We start from the raw sequence: 22,996 nt of genomic DNA, 5'->3' as shown, positions 1-22,996 counted from the left end.
ATTGTAAAATCAGATCTGTCCAACTATCCTTTTTGACCATTTAAATCACAGAAACTAAATTACTGAAACTTGATTGCATTTTCTGCTCTGTCAAGTCAAGCATCTTGAATAATTTTTATAGTCTCTTGCCTGGCTCCCCAGCCTGATATCCAGTTGATCTCATACTTGAAAAGTGCTTCAGTGAGCAAACATATAATTTTCTTGTTTGGGTCAACAATGAAAGTAAAGTTTAACTTAAAACATACTGCTGGTCCCCAGAATCTGGCAATAACAGTACTGAGAATAACAAAGTCATCATTAATCTCAGAAAGATTTCATGAGTTCACACAATGTTTTTAAATCATTACTTTAATTTTTTCTTGATCCATTGTTTTTATCTTGTTCCTTTCTGTGTTGCCTTAGCTGATTGATCACATTCTGCTTGACTGAGGTGCTGAGTGTGTTCTGTAACTTTTATAATGGACTTGTGTTATTGAAAGTGCTGAGAACCTGTATAAATTGTATAAACCTCTCAGTGTTTGTCAGCTCTTTGCCATTTGAGTGTAGTTGGTATTGACAGGCCCTCTGCTTATTCCCATACCTTTTCTAGAAATTCTGTAATTGATGGAAAAAGTGACCAGTATTATGTCAAATCTAATAGCCTAAAATTAAGTTAGAATTTCATCATTTGACTTTGTAGAATCCTGCTGAAAACAAGTTTGTTGAGTAAAGCAGATAATGTTGGTGGCAGAAATTGTAAAGCATTAATTAGTTGGAATGCTTATACATGCATGAAATTACAAAATGAGTATTCATTTCTCCTGTGGAGTATAAAAAGCTGGCATCTCATTTTAGAAGTAAAAGTAGAATAACTAAGTCTACCTTCATTGCAGTAGAATGCAGAATACATCTATGAACTTGTTTATGTTACAAGATGAAGTTTATTTTAGTTGTTTCATTTTAAATTGCCTTAGGTTTCCACACAACTATCTTGGAAGAAACATAGCAATATATTTTAGTGAATTTTTTTCATTGCTGTTGTGTTTCTAGTAGTTCTGTAAGGACTATTTAAAATTATTTTGCTTCCTGCTAGAAGTGGTTGCTATTTCCCTCCATGTGGTGTGTACTGCTGTCATCTTAACTGGGTGCTACCTTTTCATATAGAAGCTGCTAAGCTGCCAGGTTACCCTTTGCACTTCCAAGTGTTTACTTCCACGCACTTTCTAGGGTACTTAGTGATCTTCCATATGGATTTTTGAAAACATCCATGAATATATTTTCTTCTTTAGAGGGCTTCATATTGAGCCTCTTTTGGGGAAGGCTTGCTGTAGAGCAGACATCTCTAACAGTTCATTAGAGAATAAGGAGAGGAATATCCAGAGCTGGTCTCAGCACTGCAGAAAAACAAAGTAATGCTGGTAGAAATACCTACATCAGGGATCTGAACTGAATATCTAAGGATGGCTTTTTGACCTATTGGTGTTTCAGAAATCAGGCTATTATCCATGTGAGGTTGTTACTGCATGGTATGGGATGGGAAATTTTTCAGATAGTGTCTCTGAAAACCCAGCAGCACGGACATGGTTTCCAACCTTACCTCCTGCCTGAGGGGCTCTGAACTGAAGGAGCTCTGTCTAGGCAGCCATAACCATTTGATCCTGAACATTTTGGTATGTAACAGCTGTGGATTGTGAGCCCACTGTTAAACTACTGTGGAGAAAGTTCTTTTGCTTATAAAACGTTGTAAAATCGTGCTTCCAATACATAGGTAATAATATAGGTACTATAGTTTTTACAGAAATACAACTTATTTTGCTCTAAACTTCTAATCTGCTTCTAAGATAGGCTTAGGTGCTACTTTAAAATACAGACATTTAATCCCATCTCACCAATATATTGAGAAGGACAGTTGAACCAGAAATTTTAAGTTTTATGTACCATGATAATTTCCAAGAGCTATTGAATGCACCTGTCTCATTCCATAGTGATCCAGCTGATGTTCCCTAGCAGGAGCACATTTACCCTGACAGCTTGGTCTTGGAGAAGCTGGTGCAGACAGCCCATCATTCTTTGAGCCACCACTGATCTAATTCACTAGATTTGATAATGGGCCTTTACCTCCCATTACTGAGGAAACTGGACATTTTCACAGCAGTTATTTTATACTTGCTCTTTTATGGAGGCATCAAAACAGCTCAGTATGATCTATTTAATCTCTTCCAGACTGAAATATGAATCATAGAGATATTTTAAAACTAAAGTTCATTGTATGATACCACATTTATATTGTAATTGTGGACACAATGAAGACAGAGAGAAAAAACAGAATATATACTGACTCAAGTTCATTAGTAAAGTTAGAGTTTTATAAGTTCAACAGTCCAAAACAGCCTCCAGATGTTACTAGGAAAAACAATTCTCAAATGACAGTTCATGTCACCAATATTTTCTTAGTTTGGTCATTATTGATACAGCTTTATTTTTCATGTCATTGTAATAATACCCACATAATAATGGAGTGTTTCTTTGAAAGAAAATTCTCCCTGTCATCAAACTTAAAGGTTTCCTTTGAAGAATCAGGATACTTTCAGCTGCTGGTAAAAGCACCTGCTAAACAATCCCTATGGTGAGAAATATTATTGAAGTGGAGAAAATCTAGGTTTCTGCAAAACATTTTTCCTGTGTCACGCTACTTTATCATGACTTAAATATATTGCAGTCGGATTTGGTTGGTGCTTTATATTAAACATAATGTATTTGTAATCCAGTTTGCATAAAATTTTTGGAGAAAAATGTCTTTATAGTTTAAGGCAAACAAAGATATACATTTGCTTTCTATTGTTTTCCCATTTTCAACGCATTTTGCATGCGAGTTTTGATATGGAAATAATTAGTCCATTAATTGTCACTTTTTTTTTAATCTATGTGAGAAGAAGATATTTTCAGTTTTACAGTATTTGCAGCACATCAGACTGAAATAGATGCCATAACAATTTTAGCCTAATAGCTGAAAATTATGCCAAAATTCGACTTCTTATAAATCAAAAGCATAGAGATTACATAACTTCATTGGAGACCTAGAATATGAAGAAAATGCTGGAACTAGTATCACAAAACATGAAATACTGGACCTGCACAATTTTAAAAATAGTTTAAATGAAATGTCCTGACCAGCATGTACATTTGTAGGCAATAGTACTGTAGCAAGGCACTAATCAGCTAAGTACCATAATCCTCCTTATAGGGTAAATTCTTACTTGACCTCCAGCTATATACAGCACATGGTAACAGCATTAAACTGTAACACTCCTCTCATGCTCTCAATAGCTTCCCATTGGGTCAGCTCTCTGAATTGCTGTGGTTTCAGTTACTAAACTTTATTTTTTTTTTTCCTAGATGCCTTATATTTTATAAGTGCATTTTGGTGGAAGGGAAGGGTTTGTAAAATACATATCTAAAAAATTGTGTCTCGAAATTAAGAGACCGTTTGTAGGATTTCACTGAACCTAGAGGATTAGATGAAAGCGCTAGCGAGAACAGAAATTGATGTATTCTCATGAACCCGAGGCTTCCTACTTCCCAGATGTGCAGTGGCTCATCAAAAGGTAAAGCAGGGAAGAAGCAGAATGTGTTGTGTGAAAACAATGTCTAATGCTCAGCATTTCTTATTCTTCTGGGGGATGATTAGGGAGATGTTTTTTACTTTTAGTAAAAAACTCAGTGGAAGTACTGAAAAACTTTTTCTTGTGCTTCAGATATATGTGAATATTATCTTTAACAAAATCTTTTGCTTCCCTATAATTTAGTTTCTTAAATGGTATTCTATCTTCTGGGACAAAATTAAGTCTTGAAACATTATATTTCTTTTAATAAAAATATATATATATAGAGTTTTGAAATGTTCTTTTATTTTATATTATTTATACTTTTTAATAACAGTTCAGTATTATGTTTACTCATTCTTATGTTAGTGTTTCTGTGACCTACTAGTCTTTTAACACCATGTGTTTTAAACTAATTTGAATCCTGCTGTTAGACAGCTGTTAATTGATTCAACCCTTCTGCAAATGACTTCTGTAGTGTCAGTACTGATGCAGATAACAAGAATGCCTATTCTTACCAATTACTCTTGAAAACAGTTTGATCAATTTGCTGTTTATTATCTTTTTTTAAGAAAAAAATTTTAGTGAAAGAAAAGATGCAATATTGCTTGTTTATCTATTAAGTGGAAATAAATAACAAAATAGTAATTTTGAAAATGTTCAGGAGCAGGAATAAAGAAAAATCTTAGCATGTTTAACCTATTAAGGGTAAGCATTCATCAATATATCTAAATGAACACTCAGTAAAACATAGTTGTTTTTTTTCTCAGTTTGCAGTTCTCTAAAATCATGTTATATTATTTAAGGGCTGCTGAATACTCAGGCAAAATAAAGGAGGACAAAGTAATTTCTCCTGTTAGTTCAGTTTTCGTATCTGATGTTCTTGATTTAAGAAAAAAAAAGTGAAAAAATGTATTACCTAAATATTTGTAGATGAGCGATTGATACTTACAAACACCTCTTTTGTTCAGCTTTTTCTTCCATGTTGTAACTCTTTTCCTCATCTAAATCAAAATTAGCCCTGCTGCAATAGTGAATTTTTTCTGAATTACTTGTATAGAATAAAAACATACTGTTTCATATGTCTGTGCAATCATGTCAAGTTCAAAGTGAAATTGTTACAACTGATGACTTTAATTATATTAATATTTTGTTACTACAGATTTCCTTTAATTCTGTTGGTTCAAGCCTGCAGTCAGCAAATTCATATTTTCAGATAAAATCTATAAGAGACCAACATCTGCTCTATCAGTCTCATGCTTTGGTAAATTTACTAATGATCATTGCAAACTTAATTCATATTCTTTGGAGATATTTAACTGGAATGTATTCTAATGGTTCAAAGTATGGTTTCTAGAAAATAAAATTGCAAGGCATGGCTAAAATGAGGAATGAAATATTGTCTCACATGAGCTTTAGCTAGTGGATTCCTTAGATATATGAGTGTTAGATGTACTTCAGAACAATTTTTAAAAAACCATATTGGTCAAATGCAATAAACACATTTTCTCTTTATCAAAGTAGGCTGTTTAATTTACTTGTGAATTGTGTACTGGTTGCTTGCATTCTTCATCTTTTTTTGAGAGGGTGAGAAACCAAGGAGAGGGGAATTGACAAATTGTAAATTTAATCTTGTATAAAACTAGACAGCAGAGAGGAACTGTAGAGAGAGATCTTGGTGAAAACTGGAACTGCTTAGAAGTCAAAAAAAATCCCTCTTTTTTTCAATAAGGGAGCCATAGCTGCTTTGAAGGATGTGCAAAATGAATTCTCCTGCACAGAGTGACTCAGCAAAAGCAGAAGTTATAAGCAGAGAATGAGGAGCTAAAGAGTTGCCAGCTAGCCTGGTAAAACCACTGCCAAAAGTTTTGCAGATTCTTCAGTATGGCAAAGGAGAGAGTAGAACCCCCCTGTGAAAGGCAGCAGAACTTAAAGTTGCACAGCAAGTTTTCTGGGCTCACTGCCCTGGTGGGGCTTTGGGTGCCAGTCCAGAGTGTGCCCAGCTCAGCTCAGCTCAGCTCAGCTCCTGGCAGCCTGGGAGCTGTTTGGCAAGGTGCTTTATCTGCTCCCTGCACCCTTGTTTGAAAACAAGTGCCCTGACTGTTGAATACAACACATAGAAATGCACTTTCAAACAGTAGAACTATTCTTAAATGCTCACTCAGGGACCAACAAATGGAGTTTCCCTGACATGAGCTATATAGTAAAGGAGAGATGAAGCTGTGTTCAGTGTATTTGATGAGGTCTCTAACAAGAAGCCCTTTTGTGACAAAGTTCTGGTGGAAAATGTCAATTTTTACCTTCTCTGAATTATTCTTGGATGTATTGAAAAGATCACATTTTGAATTAAGCAAAATTACAGTTTGTACAGGATAAATATTTTCAGTTTTAATTTTCCATTCAACTTTATTCCTTGATAATTTATAGGGAAAAGAGAACAAAATTTTTAAGTATTCTTTAGTAAATTATAATTGGGTCTTACAAGTAGATGGCCAATATTCAGTTTTCAAGTAGCTGATGGCTCAGGCCCACTGAGACCATTATTTAATTGACCCAAATTGTAATTTTTATTGACCCAAAGCTTCTGATAAATAATACTCTTCAAGTAAATGCAACTTGATTCAATTAGTCAAACACAACTTTAGAATGATATTTTCATGAAAGTTTTCTCCAGTTCAAATGTATATTCTATTAGTCTGAGAAAAAGATTATTAGCAAGAGGGTCTGACATCCAGTTTTGACAATGATATAAATACTTTACATATCACTATGTTTTTTAATGTCTCTGACTTCTAAAATGTGAGGGATACTTAATTTTTAAAATTTCCTTTTCTATAATACATTTGGGTCAATTTTCTAAAAACCTAAATCAAAGCAGAAGAGTACTTTCTCTTTAAGGAAGAATACAAATGAATGTCAAAGACTTTCAAGATATTTAGTTCCATTATGGAAATCACAGCCATCAAAGTTGAATAGCTGTCTTATATTCTTCTATGCTATATTTTAAGCACTTAGTTCTATTGTAATGTGGGGGAGTTGAATAATTTAACTTTATGAGCAGGAGTACAGATTACAGTCAAGTTATTTGCTTTTCCATAATATTAGTGATATCTGCAGTGCACTGCAAATAAGGTTTCCATCAGTGTAAGGTTATGGGTTGTGCATTAAAAGACCAAATGTCATGTATTGATAAGTTACAAAAAAAAAATACAGTAATAAGTTGGTAAAAGTATGTTTCATATTCTGTATCTGAAAAAACCAAACATTTATAGAATGTGCCTGATAGAGATTTTTGCAAGTTCTAGAGTTTTTAAACCATAGTAGAGATTTTATTTTATGGTTGTTTCAAACAAGTAGCAATCACAATGGCCTGGAGGGTTTTTCAGAAAAGGTGTGATAGCCTTTTCAGAAAAGTGGTAATCCTTCTGACAGCTTATATATAGTGCTTAGTTCAGCTGGCAGCTGGAGGGTGCATATCTCACCCTTAAAGTTCATTTAGCTTTTGGTGTTCCAGGGAAGTCCTGGAAAGGAGTGGTGTATCCAGCTGGAGGTACTTGATGTAAGGGTTTTATTAAGGTCTCTTTAAGGTAGTTAATGATGAGAAATGGATTAGACAGGCGCTTATGAAGGTGAGTGAGACTTAGCTAGTGATCTAAAAATAGCAGCAGATTTTTAATAGTAGGGACAGGCCATAAGTTTTCATCAGTACTAGTTCCTGTGATTTCATAACTCTGATTTAAAATGCATAGCATTCATTGTACAACTCTGTATATAGCAGGTACTTTTAAAATTAAAAAGTAATTGAATATTAAGGGGGGGCTAATTATGCTGTGATGATCAGTAAAGAGAATGACAGACTTTAATACCAAGGGTCTGGTAACTGCAGGACAGGATGAACCATTTCCTTACAGGAGGTTTCTGGCTGATCAGGTGTACAGGTACAGTTAATTTATTTCTGATGGACAGGACTACAACTTCTGGTTAGTTCAGTAACCTCAGTACTGAAGTTAGATGACTTCTACAGGAATGAAATTAATTAGAAAGGGGGTTTGATAATGTCAGTCAACATAGGCCAGAAATTAAATTAGTCACTTTTTTCTATTAGCTGCTTTCTCTCAAGAAAAGCACTATATTTTCAGGTAGGTCCTTTTTCTTGCACATGCCCTAGTAGTTGCCACATGCAGGGCAGCTGTGCAAAGCTTTTTCCTTCATGAAATACTGGAGTAGATTGAGGATCCAGCTGTTCCTCACATTACTGTCAGACATAGATGGTTTCCCATATTTGTCTTAAATGGAGGAAGGAAAATGACAGTTTGTAGTAAGCATAGCACATGAGGTTAGAAAATGTTTGTGCAAGTATAAAAATATAATGGCAAATCAACACATCCTCCTCTCATTAACATAGTTAATGCTAGAAATGTTAGTAAGTCATGTGCCAGTTCATCTGATGATGAACTTATTTCCTTAATAGAAATATATTTTCCTCAGCAACAAGTCTACAATAATGTTTTTACTTGTACAGAAATCCATCTTTTTTATCTCACTCAACCTTCCCCATGACATTATAGCCATAAGGTTGTCACAGGATTGCATCCATATGAGGACACTGTGACATGGAGTGATATATTAACTTATTTATATGTATACACACACACGTTTTGTATATGTTTATAAAATCTTCTGTTTGTAGTTAAACCAATTCTTTCTGTTGTGTTGTTTGTACTGCTGTAGATACAAGTATGCAGATCAGTTTAATACTGAAGCATGTGTGCACTCAGACTGCTCCAAGGCACACATGAGATTTATCAAACCAGAATCTGTATGGATTTGTGTGTTACACCATTCAACCTGGAGTTGATCTATAAACCATATGTTCTAGAATTTTTTAATGCTTTGGAGTATCAGATTGAAGCAAAAAAATGTGGCTCCGAAGACACATGACATATAGGTTATACAGACTATATAGGTTATGTAGACTGAGAATACACAGTGTGAGTATTTACCAGTATGTGTACATTTCATGTGTGCACATATTTGTCTCAGTCTTGCAGTGAGATTCACATGAATGAATGCTTGCATCTGCTGAGTGCAGATTTCTCCTATATGTGGGACACAGCTGGGGAGGGGAAGTTATGCAAACTTTTTCTATAGCCATGACAGAAATTTTTAGGGATTGGGCAATTTACTATTGGAACAAGTTATTTTGGGATGTGGCATAATTTTCATCATCTGAAGTAGTATTTAAGTGAAAAATATTTATCTTCCTTAAAGCATTTCTGCATCTAATCTCTGTTGCCTTAATGAAGCTTCCATGTTCTTGCAGACTGTCTACATTTGGGTAGTTCTATTGTTCTAATTGTCCCTTCCCATTGGCCAACCTGGTTTTAGCCTTATGAAACTGTTCATGTCACATTAGAGTGATCCAAATTGAGCCCCCTGTAGCAGAATTTATAGAGATTTTGTGAAACTTACAAGGTTATAATTTCTGCTGGTACTAATGCCACTCTAACAAGACAGATAGGATATTTTAGCTTCAATGTAAGCAAACAGGCATCTGCATGATGCTTATAGAACTTGTAATGCTTCACATGAAGAGTTTCATTCTTTCAAGATTGAATTAGTTTTCTCATTTGTAGATGCCATTGCAAAGTTAAAGTATTTTACTGTTTACAAGGCAATACTGGGTCCAAATCTTTCAAGCACAGTTTAATAATTCTGTATGATGCCTAAGACAGTACAGGATGCCAGTTTGCCAGTCACCCCACATGCCACGCACACACTGCACTGACAGTTGTGGTTTTCCCTTGCTGAGCAGAGACTGCATTTCCTTTCTGGCTGTGAAAAGAAAGTTTTCTCTCCTATCAGATATACAGAGCCCTTCATACTTTCCTGGGCACCAAGGAGAACCTCTTTCTCCACTGAGTTTTAGTGTTTCCTTTCTTCTTCTGGGACAATTGTGACAACAACAGGGCTTTGTATTTGCTCGCCTTTTTTCCTGTCCTAAACACTAGTCAGGATCTCCTGGTTGCTGCTTGCAAGGCTGCCCTTCCGAATCAGTGATCATTTTGTGAGAGTAGAAAACATTTCAAAAGGAATCTTAATAATAAAGGTAGAATTAAATGTAAGAAGGAAGGACTAACAGCACAAAAATAGCTTTTCATTCGTATTTTTATTACTTAAAGTTTGAGCTGGTCTGCATTATCCCAGAGAAGGCCCACCTCTCGCTCTGTTTTATCTAGGATCTTTGCTCCAGTTTCCTGCAGGTAACTTCTTCAGATCCATGTAATGTGAAAAGCCAAGCATGAATCAGGATGTGTCTGGAAAGAAGCATTTTACATGCTTATTACCCTGTAAGGATTGATGAAGGCAAGATTTGAGGATTCAGTTTTTTCCTATTTAACTGATCCCTTCTAATCACATAGTAAACCATGTTGTGTCAAACAGAAAACATGACATTCATTGTATGTTCCAGATATGCCCTTTATGAAAGTATTACATATAAATTAATCATATGCTTCAATCTATCATTTGTCAGTGTCAGGAAAGAATATTTGTTAGCTCTATTTCCACCTTCCTTCAAAGCTTCAGTAGCTGTCTATAGCTAGATGGTGTCAATGACATCAGAGTCAACGCTTTCCGTGGCACAGGAACTCCCTTCTGGTATTTGTATTGCTCAAATGCTTGGACTAATACTGCAACCATCCCTATAGAGATGGAAGGATTATTTTCTAAAGTCAGGCAGCACTATGAAACTCTTTCCTCTCACAGCACAAAAAAAGTGGTTTGTTTTCTGAGTTCAGGACTTCTGACTTCATCTGTTTTAAACAAGTGCTGCCATTGAATCTTTGTCTCTTTTCTACCCTTGGCACAAAATAGAGTTTTGTGGGAACTGAAATGTGTGTTTTTGAGCAATAACAGCTGCTAAAAGAGTAAAATAACTGAATGATCCTTCTAGCCTTAATTTCCACGGTGATTTTAAATCTCTATGAAATAGAAGTATATGGTCAAGTTATATTGTTGTAAAATGATTACAAAGGATTATAAAATTTTGGTACTTGTAAAGCTGTCATGACTACAAAGTAGCCTAAGTATTTTTATTCTATATTTTATAAAGTCATATAAGCATTTTTCCTTCAAAGCTGTTTTTTATTCAAACTGTGCACCATAAGCAGATTTATAGTGTGACATGCTTTCTTTAATTTAGTACAAAACTGTGAGAGCACATTCACAAAGAAACGCAATGAACGGATTCTTTTTCCATCAGCTGGGCATTTTATCTCTTAACTAGCATTAACTCTATATTTGTGCTACATAAAATGTTGACAGAGTTCTCTTTCTGCTTTCTTGCCATGATTATTTAGGAAAAGAAGCCCTTCAATATCAAGAGAACAGAGCAGAAGATACGACCAGAGGGACGAGAGAGACGAATATTCACAGTATGCTACATCAGACAGTGCGATGCCCAGGTCACCATCAGATTATTCAGATAGGCGGTCACAGCGTGGGCCTCAGTTATACGAAGAACCTGAACTGGGTGATTATAGAGATTCCAACAGAAGGAGCCGCAGGCGTTCCAAGGAGTATCCGGTAGAAGAAGAAGATGCACAAAGCAGGGAGGAATATGAAAGGCAAAGGAGGGAAGAGGAATACCAGGCACGATACCGAAGCGATCCTAATTTGGCTCGTTACCCAGTCAAGCCACAGCCATATGAGGAGCAGATGCGTATCCACGCCGAAGTGTCCCGAGCACGTCACGAACGGAGACACAGCGATGTCTCACTGGCAAATACAGAGCTGGAAGACTCGCGGATGTCCATGCTCAGGATGGAGCGGCCATCAAGACAAAGATCGGTGTCTGAGCGCAGGGCTGCCATGGAAAATCAACGTTCATACTCTATGGAAAGAACTCGAGAGGCTCAGGGACCAAGTCCCAATCGTCAGAGGACCACAAATCATAGCCCTCCTACACCTAGGAGGAGTCCAATTCCTCTGGAAAGACCAGACATGAGGCGCTCTGATTCTTTAAGGAAACAGCACCATTTGGATCCCAGTTCTGCTGTCCGGAAAACAAAACGTGAGAAGATGGAGACCATGTTGCGGAATGATTCCCTCAGCTCAGACCAGTCTGAATCCATCAGACCTCCACCACCAAAGCCCCATAAAACGAAAAAGGGAGGTAAAATGCGCCAGGTTTCATTAAGTAGCTCAGAAGAAGAATTGGCATCCACTCCAGAATATACAAGTTGTGATGATGTAGAGATTGAAAGTGAAAGTGTTAGTGAAAAAGGTAAGATCTCTAAGATTTTGATTGTTTCAATATATAGATTTGATTTGGTTTCCATTACTTTGAACATTTATTTTAGCTATTTAAATTGATTGCAGCCACACATCTACAGCCCTTCATAGATTACTCAACTTTGTTTTGATGGGAATTGGGATTTTTTTTTTCCTGATTTTTGTGTTTCATTTGCATAAATTTAATGATTTACTTGGAAATCAATGTCACAGCTCCTATAAGTATTTGGCTAAGTTAAAGGAAAAAAGCCATGCCTACAGAAAAACCTATCAATGAAATCTGCAAAGTATCTAAAGCTGGGCTGTCATATAAGGCCATGGTTTCATGTCCATTAATAGCAGATTTGCGTGCTCCTGGATCACAATGAGTGCATATTTGATCTGGATCAAGTGTGGGTGCATGACCACGTTTTTGTTAAACTAATGAGCACATGATACAGACCTTATGCCAGTTTCATGCTGTCTGCTGCAGGTTAAAGAATGATAGATCTGCAAAAAGACCTGTGTGTATCAAGTTAACCCACTGAAGTTTTGAGACAAATTTAAAATGACTGATGTGGTTTAAACCAATGAAGGTTTCTTTTTCTTGTGGTGCTATGATAATTTTTGGTTTTAGTGCTTTTTAGGAATTACTCCAATGTCACAAAGAAAATGAAGATTGATTGAAATTACTTCCCAGTCTATACAAAGATAATTTCTATTCTAAATATGCAATTATTGGGGACCATGATTTTAAATTTAATCAAATTAATATTATTAGTTTGCTTGCCTTCTTCTATGTTGTTTTCAAGCTTTTTTTGAGTTATTATTCTTATACCAGTGAACTTTGATTACTTCTCCTGAATCGTCACATGCTGTTTTGGAAAGGGAATAGAAAATTTACTACTATTTATTATTCTTATTAATATTGCTATCAGATTGGTTCTGAAGCAAATAATTATCCTGAATTTTCATATGTCAATATCCACAACCATGGTCTGATAAGTGAGAAGCAATGATGAGTAGAAAAAACTTATACCAACTTTATGGTGTTCATGACTTTGTTCATAGAAGTGACCTTGAGGAAAATAGGACCAATCAATACATGGGAAGTAGTAACAAAATGTTTATTTAAGACAATTCAGTGTAGGAAATGTGGTATACAAAATAGTATACAAACAATATATTTTTTGTACACAAAAAGCATATTCATTTAGGATTATAAAGGCATAGAATCATTTAGGTTGGAAAAGATCTGCAAGATTATTAATTACCACTAATTTAGCGCTTCCATGGCTTCTAACACCTCAATAACCCTTGTGTCTGCTGCTGCATGGCTCTCTATCCCTTACCTCCATGGAGACAGCAGAATGAAGGATCCCACTAGCACAGTGTTTCTCAGACACTGGAATGCTGCTGCCTGCTTTATCTGTAACAAGTCTGGTTTTATGCCTTTCCCCTTCAGACCTAGTTTAAAGCTCTTTCCATGAGCCCTGCTAATGTCTGAGAAAATCTCTTTCCCCCATTTGGGTCAGGTGACCCCCATTTGTCATCAGCAGGCCTGGTGTCATATAAACTGTAAACATGATCAAAAACCTGCAAAATTCTGCTGGTGACACCAGCTCAGAGTCAAGTACTGTTCTGCTGGATGTCCCTCTCTTCCCTCCTCATTTCCTGCACTGGGACAATAGAGGAGAAGCCCATTTGTACTCCTAATTCTTTAACCTGTCATCCTAAAGCCCTGATGTCTGTCTCTGATTGCCCTTTGACTTATTGCTGCTTTGCTGCCTACCTGTAAAATCCATAATGGCTGAGGGCCTTTCCAGGATAGGAGCCTTTCTTTTCACAGCTTGGTCTCAGGGATGCACCAGACTTTGTCAAGGAGTGGGTCTGGTCTACATATTGAGCCTTCTGCTCCCTTCAGATGGGAGTTTAAAACATGCTGTACAATTCTAGATTCTCTGTCATATTAATGATCTTAAAAAATTTATAGCTTTCATTTAAATAATTCTGCATTTTAAGTGTCAAAGAAAACATTCTTATTGATAGCAATAGACAATGTCATGTCTGTCCTGATTTCTGAGGTCGTGAATGAAGTTAGATATTTGTCATATAAATTAATTTAAAAAGCTTGCAAAGATTTTGCAGGAAAGGTAATGCTCCATCCTATGCTTTGTTAATCTTGATTGAATTACTGACAAAGTAAGAACTTTGTCATGACATACAGAGTGTAACTGTGTCAGTGTGGCCTAGTGGTGGCCTGTGCCTGGAACCAATGTGGAGAGTAGCCTTGGTTTTTCATAAAGAGGAGCAACTGCTTGAACTAGGGAAAAATGTGACTGCTGCTGACTGTGTCAGCTCCCAGCCTGTGCTGGGGGTCCTGGGCTGGGAGTAAATGGCCATGGATAGCACAGGAAGCCATTCCAGCAGTAACACCTGTACTTAGATCCAGCAGCCCTGGTCACATAATCAAATAATATCCTCAAACCCTCCTATTTCTCCCCTGCTCTTTAACCACTGGAGTGGAATTTTTTGCAAAGAGGGTCTGAGACTCCCTGAACAAGGAACGTGGACCTGGCAGCTGAGATGGTGTTTGGTGGGATGAGATGTGCTGAGACCATGGCTGGGAGCCAGCACTGAGACAGACAAGTTCATTCTTCAGAAGCTCAGGAAGCATTTCATGAGAACAGTGTCAGATGGACATAGCTGAGATTACAAATGTGTTTACCTAAAACTTGGGTTGTGCCAGAATTAGACATATTTTCCGCAGTGAATTTTGTGTAGGTCTTCACAGACATTGAACTCTCTTTACTGACATAACTGAACACCAATTTAAGAGATGGCCTCTGCCTTTTTCTGTGAACAGGATGAACAATTCTTTCTTATTGTGTTATTCAAATTTTTCTGAAATTCGCAATATTTTTTCCACATTATCTAAGAGACCCTTCTTCACTCTTGCTGTGGATACCAGGCTTCTAGAACTGTGAAGATGTCTCCATTTACAACACTTATTGCCAGTCCTGAGATCAGTGTAGCTGACAGTTCAAAGCCAAATCTCCATGACAGGACTTCCTGCCTGTCTTAGGAAATACACTTCGCAGAGGAAAAAAGTTGCCTATATGTTTTGGACCAAAATATTAGGTATATTGCTATTTTCCTTAACAATGAAATATCAAAATTGCTTAAAATGTTGGAGAAAAACAGTACTTGAAATATACCCAAGGGTTATAATGACATATTTATAAATGTTCTAGACTATTCAATTACCAATTATTTCTCAAAACCATCTCAGCTTACATGGTGCAGTTTGGAGGCTCTGAGAAATGTGGCTTATAAAAAGAGAACAGTTGTAATGGTAGTAGACTGAAAATTGAACTGTATCACCTACAGAGGTCCAAATAAAGCTGTGTTTCGTGGTTTGCAAGTTAGGCCAACCTTTCTACATTGGACAGTTAGAGTGCTTTTTTATGTTCATGTTCAGCTTCTGTTCCATTCTAAGGAATAGGCCTTAGGGGAGGTTTGAAGGGTCCCCCATAATTTGTTAGCCAGCATGAAGTAGGATGTGAAGCAGATTGCTACTGGCTAATTCTGTGCGTCCACAGGGTTTACAGGTAAATTCAGAAAATCAAAGAGTACCACTGCCCATTCCTTATGGCAATACTGTCACACCTATGTCTGCCAAAGAACCAATCTGAAGAGACTCAGAAAAGCTTGTAATCCCTGGGGTTGTTGTACTCCCACTCAGAGCACGGGCACAAAAGAGGTGACCTACACTGAAGAATCTGCACCTTCCCCAAACACTTGAGGGTCTTAAAAGCCCTAAAAATCTTTACAAATCTCTCAAACTCTAGGGATTCAGCAAGAGACAGTCTCTAGATGGAAGAAGAGAATTCATTCAAGGAAATCTAGGTGCACGATAGTTCTAAATATTGCCCTAATTTGTTCTAAATACGAAGTAGGACATAGTAGATTCTGCAATGATGGTAAACAGTTCAGGCATACACATATACTGTGCTCCCAGCCACTTTTCAAAGCACCCTGTGAGAGGTATCTGTTTGCACAAATGGTTGCTGACATCTAATGTGGGTGGAATCTGTGGTGGGAAAGCCAAATATGTTTGTGTTTTGTCAGTTCTTAAATTTAGTGTTTGCTTTCACTCTTACTTTATTAAAACATGATAGCTAGTTAGTTTTTATTATCAAAGAAACTCATGTGCATAGAAAGATAGAATCCTTTAGGTTGGAAGAGGTCTTTGGGATAAAGTCCAATTGTTAACTTAAGAATGACAAGTTCACCTATAAGCCAGTGTCACATCCATGCCTTTTTAATACCTCCAGGAATCAACTAGTTCCCTGGGCAGCCTGTTCCCATTCCAGTGTTTGACACCCCTTTTGGGGAAGAATTTTTTCCTTATATCCAGTCTTAATTTCCCCTGCCACACCATGAGGCCATTTCCTCTCATTTTGTTGCTTGGAGAGGAGTCCCACATTCAGGTGGCTCCAGCTCCTCTCAGTTGCTGCAGCAGGAGATAAGGTCCCCTCCTTTTTTCCAAGTCGAAAACCCCCAGCTCTCTCAGCCACTCCTCATAGGAGTTGTGCTCCAGACCCTTCACCAGCTTTGCTGCCCTTCCCTGGACTGGCTCCAGCACCTCAATGTCAGTCTTGTAGTGAGTGGCCCAAAACCAAACTCAGTATTTGAGGTTCAGCCTCACCAATGCTGAGTACGGGAGGATGCTCACTGCCCTGGTCCTGCTGGCCACACTATTGCTGATACCAGCCAGGATGTGACTGGCCCTCTTAGTCACCTAGGCATGCTGCCAGCTCATATTCAGCCAGCTGTTCACCAACACCCCCAGCATGTGGTTGGGCTCGAGCAATCTTAAAATATTAAACATCCCTTTGTTGTTGACTGAAAGCTGTGGAGTGCAGGCTGTGTGAGCAGCAATGTGTACATGCAGGACCAGGTGGAAATATGCTGCTCTTTGTCACTAAGCACACTGAAAACAAAAATATATAACCTTCCATATGAAGAACTGCCCTTTTTCATGATAAAAGTTTATATATCCTCAAGTCTGGAACAGCTTCCAGGACCTACTTGTTTATTGCAGCTTTGAAACCAATCTGGTAGATATCCAGTTTACTTTTTGTTGGAGAATTAGGTCTATTTGTAAACAATATGCTTGTCACAAGTTAAAAAAAAATATGGTAACTCATGGTGTAAGGAGCAGAAAGCACATTTCCTGAGTGCTACTGCAAGAACAGTGCATGTCTTACATGAGCAGAGATGCCAAGGAAGTGGGATTCCGTCACAGCTCTCACTTTTAAATTCAGAGAGATGAGGGACCTGATTTCCATCCTGCTTGTGCCAGTTTCATGCATCTTCAACAACTCTGGCTTCAAAGTTACACTGAGCTAAATTAGATCAAAACGAGGTCATTGTTTCTAAAATGTGTTTCATTCAGGTTAGAGAGTTCCTGAAAGTCTAACTTCTCTGGAACAAATTATACTAGAAGGCAAAATTTCAGGACTGAGCTGCAGCAGTTGAAGGAAGACTGAATTTTCACACAGTTTCAGGATAGAAATATCTTACAATTCAAAGTACAAATTTCAAATTATCAGAAGAATAATTGATTATTGAAGATGCTGAAATGTTTGACATCTTTTATTAAAACAGATTTCAGTGAGTGACAAAATTTCTTTTTATTATTTCACTTAATATTGCAGTTTAGGAGATTGTGCTTTGTTTTTTGTAATTAAGTAGGTTTTCTTTTCATAGACACCTCTACCTCTTATGTAAGGTAAAAGTAACTTAAATATATAAAGAGTTTATCTGGAAATTCAGAACCCTATTATTCAATTTTTTAAGTGTACACATATGAACTGCCTCTATTTTAAGTGCAAATATAAGAAACATTGAGTACACTCAAAAGAGTGCACTTTTCTCTGTATATTTTTAAACAATAAAAAAGTCACTGCTTTGAAAGTACTTCTTACAACATTGACTAAGAAGCACCTATTTAAAAATGTCAGTATTGCCTATGATATTTTTCTAGAAAAATATTTTTCACAGAACTAGAATGTTTAAAGTTCCAGAAATTTCTAATTGTAGAGAATTTTTGAAAAAACTTTTGCCAAACTTCATAGTTACACACTTCCATGTTCCATAGAAGATATGAAAAGAGTGTGATCTTTTGCAGCATTTAAAGAACTCTACTGTAAAATATTTTAAATTTGCAGTAATTTAAAATACTGGCATAAGACAATAACATCCCTCATATAAAAAAGCCCTGCCCTTTCCCTATTCTTGGCTTCATATTCACATCCTTATTATTGCTCCTACTGGCAAAAGCATTCAGGCAGGTGCATCAAGCTTGGAAACTTTTGTGGGGTAACTCTAACTAGGCAAAAAGGTGGCAAATACTAATATTAGAGGCTTCTTTATATAATGATGATTGTCCTCTAAGATATTAAAATACATGCTGAAAATATGGTGTGTAGCTGATTATGCCTTCTCAGAACCTGAGGATAGACAGGGATTTCCTGAAGTCAGGAAGAAGAAATATGTTCATGTAGTAATCAAAGCATACAGAATATTTTATCATAGGTAAATGAACATGAATAATTTCAGAGCACTTCAAACAAAAATGTCTGATTTTCAATTTTATTGATTCAAACCTTGCCTAAATTGCAATCTGAACCTTCTGTAAGCAAATGTAGAGGAATAATTAAAACTGTAATACTTTACTGATGTTTCCTTTTACTCTGTGGCTTTGCTCAAACTATGGCTAGAGCAGAAATGTTGTCTGGGCAAAAGATAAACAATCTTCTGAAATGATGCAACTATGAGTTTTTACTAAAATATTTTAGTGCATTTTGTGTACTTATCTGTGATTTCAGGTGAGATTAAGTTTATTATTAATAAAATAATATGGTTTTTAATAATTTTTACTTACGGAAAATTTTTACCATTGGAAGCTAGCTTTAGTTTACTTTTTAAACCCTAAGTGCAAGATGTAGTTTCCCCTGAAATTTGTGAAAATTTTCTATTCTAAAGGTAAAGATTATTCTTACTTGAAGCTGTAGACCACTGAATTATATGAGTGACCAATATTAAAAGTATCATAAAAATGTTTTTTGCTTTCTCTGCACCCTTTTTTTATATTTTTCAAATTTAAATGGAAAACAAAAGGAACTTGATTTTTTATTCCCAGATAATTTTTCACTATCCTTTACCATCTTGGCAGGTGAAATATCTGCCGAATAAAATCAATAAACATCCATTAACTTTTTAATGAAAAGAAATTTTTGTACAAACATGGCTGGTAAGAGTATCATCCTATGAAATGCAAAGCTTTCAGCATAGGTAATTCTTATCTTATTCAACCTGCTCCACTAATTTCAAACAATATTTCAGTTTAACTAAGTTAGAAATTTTTACTTCTTAACCAAATCATGCATCAGGGCAAAGTGCTAATAATTCATACAGATTTGGCACACTGGAGAAGACCTACTGGATTCTATGTAAAACATTTCAGTTCTTTACAGCACCATGATAGAATAATAAGCCATCATGGAGTTTTTATTTTGAAGTTTTCTGAATATTTATGTAAATACTGTGTTTTTGTAGTCTGTTTTACAGAGGAATCCCAGCAAAGAGAAATAATGACAACATAAAAAGAAAAAAAAACCCCATGTAATATCTCCAGAATACATAAAGTGTATGTTTTTCAAATTACAATTTTCTTCCTACTTTGATGAAATCATTATTACTCTAATAAAACAAAACACTTAAATCTATCACAGATTAGACTCAGTGTCATTTTAGATTATATTAGTGCTTTTCTATGGTATATTTAAACTAATCTTGCAGGTAATTTTGTTACTTCTTTAGTTAACTGTAAGAAGCTAAATGGGCCACTGTCAAATAAATTTACTTAAATATTTAAAAAAAATTTATTTGGGAGTATTTGATCAATTGTATGGTTTTGGGTTTTAGTTTTTCTACATTTTCTATAAAAACATCTTTCTTGTTCTGCTTTCATATCCATCTTTAAGGATAGGGTAATCAGTATGGAAGAAATAGAGAAACCAAAGTGAAGGGGAAATAAGCAGAATGAGCTGTACATATGTCATTCATGTGAAAACTGCAGATAAGATGCTCTGTCCTGTAGCCCTGTAGTCCCAAGCTCCCCAAAATGTGCCATTCAAGACCTGGAGTTATTCACAGAAACTGCTTGAGATTAAACTGAATATTGTTGAGGTTGAGGCCTGGAAGCATATGCTTGTCAGAGGAAAGCATGTTCTTTCCATCTTTTCACAGTTATCATTCTATCCAAGCCTTATCCACTGCAATCCACAATCTGGGCTCCAGGAAGAAATATTTGGTGTGAATAGTCTGGGCAGAGTGGCACCAGTTTCTGTGTCCTTCTCTGTCTGGCTGTAATTTCAGCTGCAGCTGCTCAGGAGCTGCTGTATAACAGTGAAGGTGCTGTTGTGCATCATCATCCTGTGATGAAGGCACTGGCACAAGTGAGGGGTGAGACACTTCGGGCAGTCCTACAGAAACCCTTCCTAGTCAGAGCCCTCAGCTCTGTGCCTCAAAAATCAGGCCATCAGCCTAGGAATTTGGTTATTGGGTTAGGAATGCAATTTCACCCTATTTCTAGCTAATTTGAAAGTTCTAGCTAACTTTTTCCAATAATAATATTCTCTTGAAAGTATATTTAAAACCCTATAAATGTGTTTTAAAGTTTTTGCTGTGATGGTCCACTGAAGTTGAAATCCTTATTTTAGGGGCAAGGTAGAAAAAATGTAATGTAATGATAATGACATTTATGAAAATTAAGAAAATATTAAATGAAACTGTTTGAAGAGGATTAGGTCATGGCAGTCTATCAAATTTGTGCTCAGTGGTTTTGTTATAAAATTGTGTTGAGAAATTTATTTTGCCTTGGAATACAAAGTATCTCTCTTAAGAATGAAGTTTTATGGTAACATATATAATAATACTTTTACCTTTTCTACTGAAGTAGTATTATTTTTCATGGAAAGGTTAAAGACTATTGCACAAAGAAAACAGTAATGTTTAGCCCCCATTGCCTTTTCTTGGTTATTTTCCATAATGTACGTGGCTTTGAAATGTGAAAGGATTAAAAAAAAATTCTAATTTACTTCAGAAAGTATTTCACATAAAATATATCATGATTTTCTGCTAAAATACTGACATAATATTCAGCTATATTGAGACAAAGCAGGTCTGCAGACTTTTGGTTCTAACTAGTAGGTGAACCTGGTTGGGCATTGTCACTTCTTTACAGAACCATTACAGAATAAAAGGGAAAGGGGAAAATGGAGAAATATCTCAGAAATTTCACCGAGGTTCCCCCAACAAGATTGCCATTACTTGCACTTGCAACCTTTCCCCTTTGTATAACCCATCAAAATCTTTACATTTCTCAGTGGTTCTTCTTTTCTGTACTGAAAGAGAATTTTCTGTTTTCATTTTTTATCTTACATAGTTTTTTTTACCCTTCCCTCTTTTTTGACGCCATGTAGTTTAGGCAATGATTTGTTTGATCATGCTGTAGCACTTAACAGTCTTTCAGACTTGAAGACACTTTTAAGAGTAAACTGTCAGAAGTGCTGTGGAAGTCAGGAACATCTGATTTCTCCATTTCACCTCACTGATTAAGTAAGTTGTTTCCCAGGAACGTTTGAGTTGCATTTATGAGCATGAAGAAATGGATTGTGAAAACAGTGTGTGTATTGGAACTTCTGGTTTGTCTCATCTGTTTCAATAGAAAAGTGAACCTAATAACCTGTATTCATGCAGCACTATATTCTATGTTAAGATATTTTTTGAAATGTGTAAAGGCAGATGAACTGAATGAATATGTACATAAAAAATACCTGTTTCACACACTGAGGTTTAGACCAGATTGAAGGCATCAATCCTTACGAAAATGTGCTCAGATTGATGATATTCTAAAGAGATGATATTCTATGAGAAATAGTTCCAGTGTTCATGCTTTCTGCCTTTCTGAACATTTAGATTATGAATATCTTCTAGGTTCCTAGTTATATAATCTGTTTACTTGGAAAATGTAAATATATGGTCATTAGTTATATAATCTAAATAGAATAAAATAAAAGTTTTCATCAGAGACATCCATGACTATTTACTGTTTTGCCTGTTTAAAGGCCATTTTCTGTGTACATCTATAACAAGGAAAGGCTGAGCTCATGATGCTATGAAAGATGTTTAGATACTACACTTCTTGCTACTTCTAGGAAGTGGATGTATGCAGTACATTTCACTGGATTTTATAATTTCTAATAATTCTACTATTTCTGTATATTATCATTTGGTTTTAATTTTTTTCCTAAGTTTAGTTCTGAAAATCTGTTCATACTGAGAGTTTTTTTCAAAAACGAGTTCCTTTGAAAAGTCTTCATGTTCTGTTTTTATCACACAATTTTAACACACTTTAAAAAGGAATATTACAAACCCACCATTTTTTAAAGCTAGGATATTGATGTGTTGAAGAAATTGAATTTGTTCTTTAAAGATTCTGAGTGAAGAAGGTCATCAGAATTAAGTTTGAACTCCAGACTAATATCCCAGCACATTTTAAAGGGATACTATTTTTTTTTTCCTTCAGGGTACAAAGCATATTTATGAGGCTGAAAGTTCTGGTTTTCTGACATATATGATCCATTGCCTCAAGTCAATCACTATGAACCTTTACAAAATCCAAGGCTAGTCAGTAGTTGAAATCTTCATAGATGTAATTCAGTATAACTAGAGGCAGTGGGAGAAGGTTTTCTGCTATATGCTTTGTGTGTGTGGTATTGCAAGAAAAATTTAATCTCTTCAAATCTATGAATTTCATTGTAAATGTATAAAAATTTCATGGAAACTCAGGCCAGTAGAGTGGGTGAACTAATTTAAAGACCCCATAAAAAGCAGAGAAGTCACTAAGTGCAAGTGTCCCACTTTAAGAGACTGAGACCACAAGGTTTTATCTTGAAGTGGCTCAATAAGGTGAGCTGTGTCATCTGGAATGAAATTGTCCTATCATCCTCATCCTATCTCATGATTGTTGATCTGGAACAAATCCATCATTTACCTGACTTTCAGTG

The 22,996-nt window shown here is 36.0% G+C and overlaps 1 protein-coding gene across 5 annotated transcripts in view; it reads left to right on the top strand.

Moving 5' to 3' along the window:
• The window catches only part of RIMS2 (regulating synaptic membrane exocytosis 2), a 449,695-nt gene that overhangs the window by 176,577 nt on the left and 250,122 nt on the right, over positions 1 to 22,996 (top strand). For all 5 annotated transcript variants that reach the window (XM_056484738.1, XM_056484743.1, XM_056484739.1 and 2 more), the window contains one exon: positions 10,943 to 11,868. In XM_056484738.1, coding sequence (XP_056340713.1) covers positions 10,943 to 11,868 — 926 coding nt within the window. The remainder of the gene's footprint in view (positions 1 to 10,942; positions 11,869 to 22,996) is intronic.

Source organism: Oenanthe melanoleuca, chromosome 2 (genome assembly GCF_029582105.1).
Source record: "Oenanthe melanoleuca isolate GR-GAL-2019-014 chromosome 2, OMel1.0, whole genome shotgun sequence".
Classification (NCBI taxonomy): domain Eukaryota; kingdom Metazoa; phylum Chordata; class Aves; order Passeriformes; family Muscicapidae; genus Oenanthe; species Oenanthe melanoleuca.
The sequence above is the reverse complement of the archived record's forward strand: the minus strand, read 5'-3'. Positions and strand labels throughout refer to the sequence as shown.